The sequence below is a fragment of the Brassica napus genome, chromosome A1 (genome assembly GCF_020379485.1).
Source record: "Brassica napus cultivar Da-Ae chromosome A1, Da-Ae, whole genome shotgun sequence".
Classification (NCBI taxonomy): domain Eukaryota; kingdom Viridiplantae; phylum Streptophyta; class Magnoliopsida; order Brassicales; family Brassicaceae; genus Brassica; species Brassica napus.
In genome coordinates, this window is record NC_063434.1 from 23,630,423 (window position 1) to 23,644,668 (window position 14,246).

The 14,246-nt window shown below is 31.9% G+C and overlaps 1 protein-coding gene across 2 annotated transcripts; it reads left to right on the forward strand.

The window, feature by feature from the left end:
- Nucleotides 1-1,749: 1,749 nt before the first annotated feature.
- LOC106346043 (transcription factor bHLH123) lies at nucleotides 1,750-6,804 on the forward strand. Of its 2 annotated transcripts, none has more exons than XM_013785295.3 (7): nucleotides 1,750-2,162; nucleotides 2,272-2,902; nucleotides 2,976-3,089; nucleotides 5,471-5,536; nucleotides 5,990-6,055; nucleotides 6,172-6,222; nucleotides 6,413-6,804. In XM_013785295.3, the coding sequence occupies exons 1-7, from the start codon at nucleotides 1,936-1,938 to the stop codon at nucleotides 6,560-6,562; spliced, it is 1,305 nt and encodes a 434-aa protein (XP_013640749.2). In that variant the 5' UTR covers nucleotides 1,750-1,935; the 3' UTR covers nucleotides 6,563-6,804. The 2 variants fall into 2 exon arrangements, with proteins under 2 accessions (XP_013640749.2, XP_013640744.2); XM_013785290.3 differs by having other exon boundaries at nucleotides 1,761-2,162; nucleotides 2,269-2,902.
- Nucleotides 6,805-14,246: the final 7,442 nt, after the last annotated feature.

Below are 14,246 nucleotides of genomic sequence, written 5' to 3' on the forward strand. Positions count from 1 at the left end.
GTGTTAAATAAAAGAATTGGTATTTGGTGAACGTAATATATATAGAAGTGAGTGTCTATTACAAATCTTTATGATGCTTATGGAAATACAAGTTTATTACAAATCTTTTTTATCTATGTTTTGTAATTAAAAAATTAAAAAACGTAATTACATTAATTCCAAAATTTTAAAACATAATTACATTAAAAAGCGTCTATTACAAATCGTTGGTCAAAAGAAAAAATCTCCAAGGGGGTGAATTGAATCTAAAATTTAAAGTGATTTGATTTTTAATGAGATTTTAGATGATTTCAATGAATTTCAGATATAAAATTAAATAATTTTTGTTAAATCACTCTAAAATATCACCTAAAAGTTCTGTTCGGGAACGCGCTAGGCACTAGTCGGGCAGTCAGGTAAAAAGAAAATCGGAGATTAATCGGAAATTATTGGGACAAAATTTTTAGATTGTTTACTATGTTATCAAACATGTTAATCTTTAATTGTGTATAATATTAATACATTTTCATGTTTAAGACTGTATAAAACACACAAATATAATATATAAACTTAATATAGTGTAATTTTCATCAAAATTATGAATATAAATGATATTTATAAAATTTTAGACCAAAAAAATAAATAAAAATATTATTAAAAATAAAATTAAAAAAATAAAATAATAAAAATAGATTAGGCGGCCGCCTAGGCGGTCTAGGCGGAAAAAATCGGATATCCGATTTTTTAAACCGATATGGCATAAATCGGGGTGGAAGAGTGACGCGTAGCGCCCAGGCGGCCGATTTTTTGAACAAGGCCTAAAACCATGGGATTTGGGTTTTTTTTTTTAACTAAGAAACTCCACCAAAACATTCTAAAGTCACTTAAAAACTTTAAATGGCGGGGGTGTATTCAATATAAAATTTAAGGTGATTTGATTTTTAGTGAAATTTTAGATGATTTTAATGAATTACAGAGATTAAAGTGATTTTTGTTAACGCATTCTAGAATAATATCACTTAAAACCATGGAATTTGAGTTTTATTTTTTTTGTAAACTAAGAAACTTCACCCAAATACTCTATAATCATTTGAAAACTTTAAAACTCTACAAGTTAAAATATTTTTTAATAAAAGTGGATTTTAAAGTACTATATGAAATGTCAAGTTCAATAAGAGTATATTTTAAATGAGTTTTTAAAATTTTTGTTTGAATAGCAATGAATTTGTAATTTTGATACAAATCACCTAAAACTCTTAGTTTAGTACGCCTCTTAAAACTCGACAACTTTAAAATATTTTCAGTAACAATAGATTTTAGAATACTTTATAAAATGTCAATTTCTGTAACACTGGATTTTAAATGAGGTTTTAAAATTTATGTTCGAATAACAGTAGAATTGTCATTTTGATACAAATCACCTAAAACTCTCTATTGAATACACTCCCCCTAGCTAGTGTTTCAAGTAATTACGTTAATTCAAACATGAATTAATCTGATCAAATGATGCTGTAAGAAGACAAAACCTAGTAAATATATAAAGAGTCGAAGGTCAGTATGAAAATAAAAATATATAACTTTACCAAAAAAATGACAAATGAAGAAAACTAGAAATGTATAGGAGAAATGAAATACTGGTATTCTTTGACAAAAAAAAGAAGAAGAAGTAGTAGTTGGGCATGACGTCTGCAGAAGAGTCAGCGAGAGCCACCTGAAAATATGTCAACCTAACATTAATCAGATGTCTTGGTAAATAGTTAACGAAAACCCTACCACAAACTTAACAAAAAAAAACTAAAAATATAAATTGATAAAATTTATAAGTATCTCTCTCGTGTGGCTCCTCATCATTTCATGTGAAGCACAATCTGAGAAGACACAGCAAATTAAGATCCATCATCCATCTCACCAACAACATATATATAGTATACACACATAGTGATAACAAAAAATACCATGGGAGATCATCATGATTTCATCAACTCAGGAAGCTGGTGGAAAGTATCTTCTTCTTCCTCAATATCTTCTTCCTCTTCCATGAGAGCAAACTCAATTGAATCTGGTGGTTCTGCTGCTTTCCATGATAAGCTTCATCATTCATTAGCTACTGATCATCATCTGCAGATGATTGGTTTAGGGCTCTCTTCACAATCACATGTAGATCAATGGAACCAATCTCTCTTGTGAGTATTCAATTTGTTTCCTTATTTTTTGGTTTCAAATCATAAAATTTATAAGCGTTAAGATTGTGTATTTTGTGTGTTTGTTTTACTTTGTGGGGAACAAAAGAAGAGGAGATAGTAAAGCGGAGACAGGCTTTGGAGTGATGCTTCAAGAGAATCTCAATTTAGATGCGACCTCAAACGCAAACGCTAACACAACGTCTTACCAGTTGCAAGAATCTGATCCCTCTCACCACCAAGCTTTGTGGCGAGACCCACACATCAATAACATCGATTTCAAACCGCAGCTAAACATGACGAGTAGCAACAACCGCGGGTTCTTCTTGGATCATCAGTTCAGCCCTCACGGGAGCTCAAGCACCGACAGTAGTACAGTGACATGTCAAGGTTTCTCTTCTGACAATCCGTCAAACACTTTGTACGGACCAACGGCAACAACTCCTAACTCCTCTTCAGCTATGTTTCATCATCATCAAGCAGCTGGCTTCAACATGCCTGGCTCATCCGATCAGCAGCCGTCTAGGACTCATCAGGCATCAAATCTTGGTTACTCTCAGTTCGGTTCATCCACCGGAAACTACGACCAGACGGCGTTGAGATTCTCTAACAACGCAACGTTTTGGAACCCTACTGCGACGGCGGGAAACGTGGGTCCTACTCATCATGACGCGTCGTCGAACTATTTTCCGGCGTTACAGCCGCCGCAGATTCACGCGCCGAGTTTTGACGAACAACCTAAGGTATGTATATATAGCTGCACGTGCTCGTTTGGGTAAGTATATGGATGTTTTATATGTGTTGTTATCGTCGCAGGGTATGTCGGAGATTAAAGATTTGAGTAGCAGTGAAGTAAAAAGAGCCGGAGGAGATCAGCCGGCGGCGAAAAGGGCTAAGAGCGAAGCAGCGTCTCCGTCACCACCTTTCAAGGTATATTTTTTGCTTTTATTATTAAAAATAAAATAATTAAGGCATATTTATTTATTTTGATATTTATCTTTATAATATTATTTGAGAAGTCAGTTTCTTATGTGTCGCGCTCACGTTAACTCTCACGATGGCTGATTACACTGATACCCTTAATGAATTAAAAATATTAGATTTAAATAATATTATTAAATTTTTTATTTAGTTTCCTTTTTCAAAATTTCCAAATAACATCTATAATAAAAAGGAAACATTTATAAAGTTTTTAAAAAAATTAAAAACGAAAATATATGTATATATTTAATACTAATATTATTTCATTAAAATGGAAAGTTCACAAAATAGAAATATTCCATTTAAAAATATTTTTAAATAACATAAAATATACTTTTGAAGTAATAAAATATTTCCTTATATCTATATTTTCTTAGATGAATATATATTTTTGCATATAATGTGATTTCATAAAACAAGATTCACACACATAATCTTGATATTAGGAAAAGAAATATTATTTCTTTTCAAACATAATTTTAAACAATACAAAAATATATATTTTCAAAGTAATAGAAATAATTTTTATATATCTATCTATTTTCTTAGATAATTACATAAAATAATTAAGTAATATAAACTAATCTATGTTTAATTGACTAAAAATAGTTTATAATTAGTATTACTGAAATGTTTTATTTATTTTTCATATATTTAGTTGCCTATAATATCTTTAAATTACGGTAAAAAATGTATACATTATATTTTACTGATATAATATAATTTTGCAAATACAATCACACAATTGTTTTTAACTGCTTATTTTTTAAGAGATGTTAAAAAATAAAAAGAATTAACAACAAATATCTTTTGATCAAATAATTACAAAATAATTTAAAATAACATAACGAGCTAGATATATTTTATTTTATCATTATTAAAATTATTTGTTTTCATAATATTAAATTTACTTTTAAAATATATGTTTTTATGTTTGTGGAATTTTATATGACTATAATTAAAATACCAAAGCAAATCTGAATCTCATTTTAAGATTCTTTAAAATAAATCTCAGTTTATCGGGTAATAAATCTAAGGCATAAAATTATTTAAAATTTATAAAATAATTTAATTATTGTAAAATATTGATATGTGTACACGAGCTTCCAAATTATTCTTTCAAATTCAAAAAATGTATTAGTTACTTATGTATGTAACTTCATATAAATTGATCATCACTTTAGTTTCTGATTTTTTTTTTAAACAAATAACACATAATTTGATAAATATTATGAAACTACATTCATATTTAAACGATAAATAAAATTAATTTGCTTTTACTAAATTATAATAAAAAATATTTATACTGTAGTTTCAATTTCAAAGAATATATGTCACTCAATATACTCACAATATGAGTGACTCGACTAATCCAACTTATATCTAAAAGCATAGATTTAACTACAATCAGAATATATAATTTTATAATAATAATTTACTTTATAAATGTAAACAATAGGATGACTCAAAACATATCAACAAATGAAAATAAAATATTAATCAATTGTTATAATTTAGTTCTTTTGTAAAATTTATATATATGAATGAGACTGTAGAATATTATCGTTATATTAATTTACGTAATTTAGAATCAGACACTTTACTTTATTTTATATTTCATTGTAAGCACAATATATCTTAAGTTATACATAATCTTCCTCAAATATATTTACAAATCTAAGACAACAATCAACGTAAATGCAAATAAGAAAATTAATCATAATTTTAGTATATTTAAAATAAAAAATATTATAATTGAATTTAGAGAAAAATATGCAATCTAATATACCCAAATGATAACTAAATCAACTATAAAAATAACAAAACCGACTAGATATAACATATCTAAAATCATATGTCTAATTAAAGTAATATAATATTATTAATATAAATTATGCAAACAAATTATAAATTAATTTAAAATTAAAAATAGATAACAATCAATTATTATAATATATTTATTTTATAAATATTTATACCCGTGCATGAGCACGGGAAAATCACCTAGTAATGTAGTTAAATGAACAAAACTTTCCATGTTTTTTTTTTGGTGCAAAACTTTTTTTTTTTGTAAACTTTTGGTGTAAAACTTTCCATGGTTTCATCCCAAAACAAACGAAAAACGAATCTTTTTACTCTTTATTTAAGCGAATAAATTAGTATCATTTGTATAATTACAAGTTTTAAGACATTCCAATTTCATGCTAAGTTGTATTTTTTTCGGTATTAACAATTCATTCTTCCATAAGTTCCTCCATAAGTTCTTGCATGATTCTTATGTTTTTTCTCCTGAATTTTTAATAGAAATATTAATTTTTTTCTGAAATTAGGTGAAGAAGGAGAAAATGAGTGACAGAATCGCTGCTCTCCAACAATTGGTTTCACCTTTCGGAAAGGTACTATCTCTTTTTAGCTTTCAGAAAGATGATGAGTGTATATTAGTATATTTGTCTACTGTCATTATTACTTATCATATTATTATATCTTTATTTATTTATTTTATTTATTTTTATTTATTTATACATGTAAAGTCTATTCTATAGATAATTTTTTTGGGGATAAATGATTCAAATACAACTCTAAGACCATGATTAAACCCCAGTCTCTTAACTAGAGTTTTTTAGTTTTGGCTAAGAGACGGTTTTTATCTTTTCTTAGATTTTAATTAAAAAAGCTAAGAATCGTCTCTTAAATAAGAGATATAAGAGCCGTCTCTTAGCCGGAAAATGTAAAAAACAAACAAAAACAAAAAAAATGTCAAATCATGAGTTAAAAACCTCTTCTAAGTGACTGTGGTTAATCATGCCCTTAGATTTTGTTTCACTGAGCCTCATGTGGTTTTGTGTCAGACTGATCAAGCCTCAGTGCTCTCTGAAGCCATTGAATACATTAAGTTCTTACACCAACAAGTTTCAGTAAGTTAGCCCATCCTTTATTTCTAGTAAATTACTTTTTTTGTTGCTACATCTCTAATAGTAGTTATTGTATTTCTACTGATCGATGTACAAACCTGCAAATGATTGTAATTCAGGCTCTGAGTAACCCATACATGAATAGTGGAGCTTCTTTACAGCATCAACAGGTAAAATTATTATACGACTGAAATACCGTGCGGCTCGTATTCTTTATTACATGTATATATATATATATTTATTTAATGGTTGCTTCATCTTCAAGATTTGACAAAGCATTATTCCAAGAAACAATGTAGCGAGACGGTGTGCAGTTATCAAAAAACTATATTTATGTTTTGTCTTTTTACAATGATGCAGAGTGATCATCCGAAAGAGCTAGAAGTATCCAAAGAACCAGATCTTAGAAGTCAAGGTTTATGTTTAGTACCAGTTTCGAGCACATTTCCAGTGACACACGATACTACAGTAGATTTCTGGACTCCTACCTTTGGTGGGACTTTTAGATAGATCGATATATAGATGAAAAGGTTGCATTAGATCTTGGTCGACATATTTTAACCTATATACATGAAAATTTGTTGATAAGAAAATCACCGCATTTTAAACGAAGAAGCAAAATAAGTCAATGGACAAGTGAAACGTGTTTGTCCAGTTATTTATATTTTGATTTACAACTAATCTTCAAATTAATGTGTAACTGAAGAATTATATAGAGGATATATATAAGAGTTACTGAAATTTGAGAGGTATGTTTTTTTTTCTTTTCACACGATAACGTCTCTAAACACATTTCGAAACACATCTAGAGGAGTCTTCTTTTATTGCTGTTATACGAAAATATAAATGATAGATATTAAGTTTCTCGTTATAGCAGAATGTATGGATCTATATAGCTCAAGTAGACTTCATTGCTTCAGAGAAGGAGAAAGAGCCATTTAATTATGGCGGAAAGGAGCTTTTGTTTCTTCCTTTTTTAGTATTTTATTTATTGGAAAGGAATATTAGATTCCATGATTAAAAGAGAATAATTGCTGATATGCATATTTTGATTGGTCAAGGGAGAAAATAAATCTTTAAGTAAGATATTTATAACTTTAGAATAATGTTAGTGGAAGTAAGATGATGGGCCAACGCCGGTTTTCATTTCTATTTCTATCAATAAGTTAAATTACTTGAGATATTAAATTGTTGTAGGAAAAACTAGTTCATACTAAATCTTATCAGTTAAAATATACGTCATAACTTATTTCATGTGTAATTTTTTTAATTTATACCATCATTTATAAATTATATTAAATTTATTTTATTAACACTATTTTAATCTTTGAACTATTTTAATCATAATATCTTTTGATATATTTTCATTTTTAAATATAAATATATTTATTTAGAAAATTTTAACAAATATGCTTAAAATTTTTTTTACAAGATCTTCATTTTCAAAAATTGCATTTAAATATCTTCACTAATTTTGAAATTAGTTTTAAAATATTATTATACATTAATATATTTAGTTATCATTTATAAAATGAAAAATAAAATTCTATCATATTTTTATCTATTATATAATCATAATCAAATTAAAATTAAATTATTATATAGAGATAAATATGATAAAATTGTATTAAATTGATAAATTTTATATTTTATTTTTATAAATATAAAATAAATAAAAATATAATACGTTGGTAAGACATATTAACATTAGCAAACTATACATGTATAAATATTAACATGTATTTCATTAAAGCTAATAATATAAAATCCTTGTAACTATTTTGATGATGATATATTTTCATAGATAAGATATATATATATATATATATATATATATATATATATATTTATTTATACTATATTTTAAATACTCTAATAAATCTGTTGAAAAATATTTTTAAAATATCTTAATTTTCAAAAATGTTTATGTAAATATTTTCACTAATTTCCTAATTAAAAATGAAATATTATAATGCATTAATATATATATTAAATTATGACTTATAAAATGAAAAATTAAAATTATATCCTTATTTTATCTACTTTATAATCATAATCAACCTGTTAAAATACAATTATTATTTTGAAAAAATATATTTAATTGATAAATTTATAAATTTATTTTCATAAATATAAACTATTTATGTTAAAAATATAATGTGATGAAAAAACGGCTTAAAATTAGTAAACTATATAATACATAACTAAAATTAACACATCTTATACTTTTGTATATACAACTATATATTATCTAAAATGCATAAGCATAAAATATATTGGTAGAAAGAAATCTCGCTTTGAAGTGCAGATTTCAAATTAGCATAAATTAAATACAAAATAATATTTAAATATATTTTTTCATGAGTATATTAATTTGTTTGATAACTAAATGCAAATATAATAATATAAATATATAATAAGAAGTGACAAATACATGTGACGTTTTAAATAGTTTACAAATTTAGCATCTATATTATAAAATTATTATATTTCAAATAGTTATATAAATATTTAAGTATATGATTAACATTTCTAAAACAAATATCTATATATATATAAACTTGTTATTATTTAAGCGGACGAAGATTTAGTTGTTATTTAAAATTGTGAGATATAGCGACGGATGTTATAGCACTGCCACTGACCCATCAATTTCATTTCGATCATAATATATTTTATCCTAAGAGTATCTGAAATTCAAAAATAAGATTATTAAATGGTACGTGGCTTCTTTTAGCAATAGTATTCATCGAAGTAGTATTAACTCAAATTCTGTGATGATAAAATTGAAAAATCCAAACTTCAAAACCGAATACAATATAAGATAAATGATGAAAGTTGCTATTCACATTGGACTTAACTTTACAATTGTGTTCGTGTAACATTTTTCTGTTTAGGATTGGGCAAATATACAAAAGTTGCTGTTGGATAAATACTAAACTCTATTGGGCCGTACAGTATTCTCGTATATATTATTATCCCAACTCTATCCAACGATTCCGTGACGTCAATTATGCTAATGTTTCTTAATTCTCCATGCATTTGTTCTCTTGACAATATGCAGGGCCGGGCCTGAATAGAAGCCCATCAAGCATGTGCTTGGGGCCCTAAATATATATATATATGTTTTAAGGGCCAATAATGAACAAAGAAACCATATAGCTCTACTGGTAACTTTGCTCTCAATGTGGAACTGGACCCGGGATCAAATCTCCCAGCTGCATTTTCAATATTTTCACTGTTTTTATTAAACAAAAAGGCCAAAAATATTTTCTTGCTTGTGGGCCAATATTTTTCAGGCCCGGCCCTGACAATATGCTTTGGTAATTTTATGACTTCGCTATTGCTCGGCTTTAGATTTACTGTCATTGGGGAATTTATTCATCAGGTTCAGTTCACCGTATTGTTAGTCCACGCAAAGGTCTACAAGTTGGTTTCTTTAAACGATCTAGGTGAAATCCGCTGTTGCAAGAGAGAATATTATGTTGATGTAAGATAATCAAGTTACACTAATTAGAACACACAGTAGCACATGGATATTTCTTTTCAATGAATTCAACTAGATTAATCCTTTTAAAAGTAACTACAAGTTCTTCTTAAAAGTAATCCTTCAAGCAAGCTCAAGACAAACCTTGACTCGTTGACTAGTCTTACTCGTTCACAAACTTCACGTAGTCTATGAACCACTCAAACCCTTAACCCCTAGTGGCTTTGCTTTTCCTTATTCGGACTTACAAACCTCCTATTGCTAAAAGCTCTCTATGTGTGTTAACCGGCTACACAGTGCCAAGCCTCCTCTTTATATTTTTTAGAGGATAAACTCTAGACATAAAATCTATTTAATGGAAACTTTCCATATGTTCCTCTTCAGCGAATAAGCCAATTTTCCTTTCTTCTGAGTTCAATTGCTTTTTCTCCAATTCTTCATTTAAACTGACTCCTTCAGTAATTCTTCCTTGAATGCTCATTAACTCATTCGACCAGCTTCTTGTATCCTCATCTGATGTCGTAGTTCATGTCGTGCTTCATGAACTACTACAGCTCCGTCTTGATTATACATCTTCATATTATACTTCATTGCTTTCTCATGAGAAGAGTTTGCCGGTGGGGACCATATGATATACCAAATAAGAATCATCAACTAAGTCAAGAGGAGGAAGAGATGTGGCCTTAGACCACTTCTAATGGGGGTTCTTCCCAATGAAGTTCTTAAAATATGTATCATGTATGTATATATATATGTTTTTTTTTTTTTTTTTTTTGTCGTCTACCCATCTAAAACTAGATCAAGTGGAGAACAGACGTGCCGATTCTCCGAAGAGCATCTCCATCTGTCCGGGTCTGATCTATATGGGAAAAAGCATAGCCTCTCGTTCTTGCTTCTTTTGCTAGCGCGTCTGCTTGGCCATTTCTACTCCGAGGAATATGAGACAGACTCACATCCTCGAAGTTTTCCTGTAACCTCTGGAACACCTCAATCTTTGTTGCGAATGCTGGCCAGTCCACCGGGTTTGTTGTCATGTCCACTAAATCTGAGCAGTCCGTCTCGAACCGTATCGAGGTTATTCCTCTGTCTCGCATACATGAAGCTGCCCAAAGTAAACCTTCCATCTCAGCATGCAAAGCTGAGAGGCTCCGGTTACACGCTCGTAATCCGCAATACTCCGAGCCCATTTCATCCCTAAGACTCCACCCTAAGCCACTAACGCTGCCATTATTGATCCATGATGCATCAATTTGACAGGTAGGGATTCGGGGTATCCAGGAGGGCTGTATCTCAACCTCTATAGTAAGAGGAACATCATGATCCTCATATGTTTCCTCCTTCTCATTAGCCTTCTTCCAACATTCTGCCTCGAGAGACGCATGTTGGAGAGTAGCCAATGGAGATACGTCTTTACCATTAAAGAGTTTGTCGTTCCTCGCCTTCCAAATGTACCAACAGATCCATGGGAAGGTATCGAATTGTGGTCTCAGCGGAGCCACCTCTTTTCTCTTCCAAAACAGATTGTTCATGTTTTGGTATACTGATGTACTCGGGAAGTAACCCGGAAGGGACGGATAGTCCGATAAAGCCCAAACCTGTAGAGCAGGGGGACATTCAAAAAGAAGATGATTAATCGACTCCACTGGGCCAGCACATCTAGGACAACTCCTATCGGTGCCCAGGTGTCTATACATGAGCCTTTCGGCAGTCGCCACACAACCCGAGATAACCTGCCACAAAAAATGCTTCATCTTACTTGGGGCCTTTATCTTCCACACATGACTCTGTAGGCTCGTGATACTTGGTTCCAAAACCCCTTCCTGTGAAAGACTCAACTTGGTCATCCGGAGTAGGTTATAGCCGGTTTTAACTGAATAAACTCCTGATTTTGTGTGGTTCCAAACATATCCATCCGGAACACGAGAGCGAGGAAGTTTCAGCCCAAGTATCAAATGGATATCATCTGGGTGAAAGAACTCACGTAAAAGTTGTATATCCCACTCCTTGGTATCATTCCTAATAAAGGACTGAACAAGAAGTTGGGGTAGTCTGTATACAATGTGGTCGGCGGGTCTAGGTGGTCGAGCCACTGTATCTGGAACCCAAGACTCACTCCAAACCCTCGTATCTTGACCTGTGCCGATCGTTTTCCGTAAGCCAGATATGAGTAGAGGTTTTGCTGCCATGATACTACGCCATCCATATGATGGTGAGTATGTACGTCTATCTTCCAAAGGAGAAGTGTGATTATAGTACCTTCCTTTTAGCACACGCGCTAATAAGGAGTTCGGGTAATGAATTAGTCTCCACAATTGTTTTGCAAGAAGCGCTATATTGAAATCATGAAGATCGCGAAAACCTAATCCCCCCAAATCCTTAGGGGTACAGATCTCGTCCCATGCTATCCAATGTAAACCTCTGCTGTTTTGTTTTGAACTCCACCAAAAATTAGACGTTGTGCTCCTTAGTTTATTGGTAATGCCTTGTGGAAGCAAGTAGCACGACATAACAAAAGTCGGGGCTGCTTGAGCCACAGACTTGACTTGAACTTCTTTTCCTCCTTTGGAAAGGAGTCTCGATGACCAAGTGGTGACTCGCCCATTGAACCGATCTTGTACAAAGGAGAATACTTTCATCTTCGAGCCACCGATTTGTTCTGGTAATCCAAGGTACATCCCCATGCCTCCTTCTGAAGAGAAACCTAAGACATGTTTTATATCTTGCTTCCGAGAATACTCCACTCGGTTTCCAAAAAACATCGATGATTTAGACGCATTTAGCCGTTGTCCTGATGCCTTCCCATATATATCTAGAATGTCCATGATCTCCTTGCATTGGCTTAATTCCGCCTTACAGAAGAAAAGACTGTCATCTGCAAAAAGAAGGTGAGAGATCCTTGGGCTCGCCCTAGCAACCCGGAGACCTACAATCTTTTTTTCTGCTTCCGCTCCATTCAAAAGTGAGATCAACGCCTCTGTACACAGGATGAACAAAAAGGGGGAGAGGGGGTCTCCTTGTCTTAAACCTCTCTTTGGTAGGATTCTCCCTCTTGGTTGCCCGTTGACTAAGACTTGATATGAGACCGACGTGACACAACACATAATGAGGTCAACCAGTCTTTCATCAAAGCCCATCTTCAGCATCAAAGCTGTTAAGAAACTCCACTCCACTCTATCATAAGCTTTGCTCATATCTGTTTTAATAGCCATGAAGTCTTCCCTACATCGATGGTTTGTCCGTAGGGCATGGAAGTTTTCTTGTGCTATCAGAATGTTATCAGTAATTAAACGTTTTGCCACAAAGGCAGATTGTGTCTCTGAGATCAATCGCGGGATAACTCTCTTAAGTCTCTTGCATAAAAGCTTAGATATAATCTTGTAGCTAACATTACAAAGACTAATAGGTCTGAACTCAGACATGTCTCGAGGTTTCTTCTTCTTCGGAATGAGACAGATATTGGTTTGGTTCAATAATGGGTCAAAACTACCCGTCGCAAAGAAATCTCGGACAAGTCTAATAATGTCTTGCCGCATCTCCCGCCAAAATTTTTGAAATAATTTACTAGTCATGCCATCTGGACCGGGTGCTTTATCCGGGTTAATGTCGAATAGAGCTCTTCTAATTTCTTGTTCCGACGGTTCCTCTAAAAGTAACCTATTGTCGGTATCAGACACCTTTTCCGACATAAAACGGAGGGAGGTATCTAGCTCTGTTGGCGAGGAGGTAGAGAAAAGATCTCGAAAGTATTGAACAGCCACGTTCTCCACTTCGATTTCACTCTCTACCAGCTTCCCATGTTTGTCTTTGATACTAACTATCCGATTTTGAGCTCTTCGTTGTTTTGTAGTGGCATGATGAAATTTTGTGTTCCTGTCCCCATCTTTGTGCCACTGATTCCTGCTTTTTTGTTCCCAGAAATAATTTTCTTCTTGAAAAGCCAAAATCAGTTGTCTCCTCAAATCCTCCAGTTCTTCTGTTGTGGTGAATTCATCGTCTTGTGCCAAGTCTATCTTATCCTTTAACTCCTTAATCAAAATAGAAGAGTTTGAAGGATTTTGCTTTTTCCACGAACTAATTTTTTTCCGACATGAGGTAACTTTTTGATGAAAATTCCTCATTGGAATTTCATCAAATTGTCCCCATCCCGAGATTACCGCTTCCTTGAATCCTGGTTTTCCGATCCATCTCTTGTCAAAGCGGAAATTTTTTCGTGTCCTCCTAACACTAGACTGAATCCGTGCTACGACCGGTCTGTGGTCAGATCCCCACAGTTGTAGAAATTCTACAACAGAATGAGTAAATAAAGCATGCCATTCTTCATTTGCCACTGCTCTATCGAGTTTACATTTAACTTTTCCGGATCGTCTTTTTCCTACCCACGAGAATGAGTTTCCTTTGTAAGGAAAGTCAAGCATTCCACAATTTTCTAACATGGTTCGGAAAGGGAGAAAAGAGCTCTCTAAACGACGTCTTCCTCCCCTCTTCTCATGGTTTCCAGTGATCTCATTGAAATCTCCAATCATAAACCAAGCTTTACTACGTGTTGTACTCATGCGTGACAATCGTTCCCAAACCAGGTCTCGATGCCTAACAACAGGGTCACCATACACAAAAGTCATGAAAATATCATGTCCTTCAAATCTTGTTTCAATATCAATCATGTGAGCATCCGCATACAAGATAGTAACCGAAGGATCATCCATATAA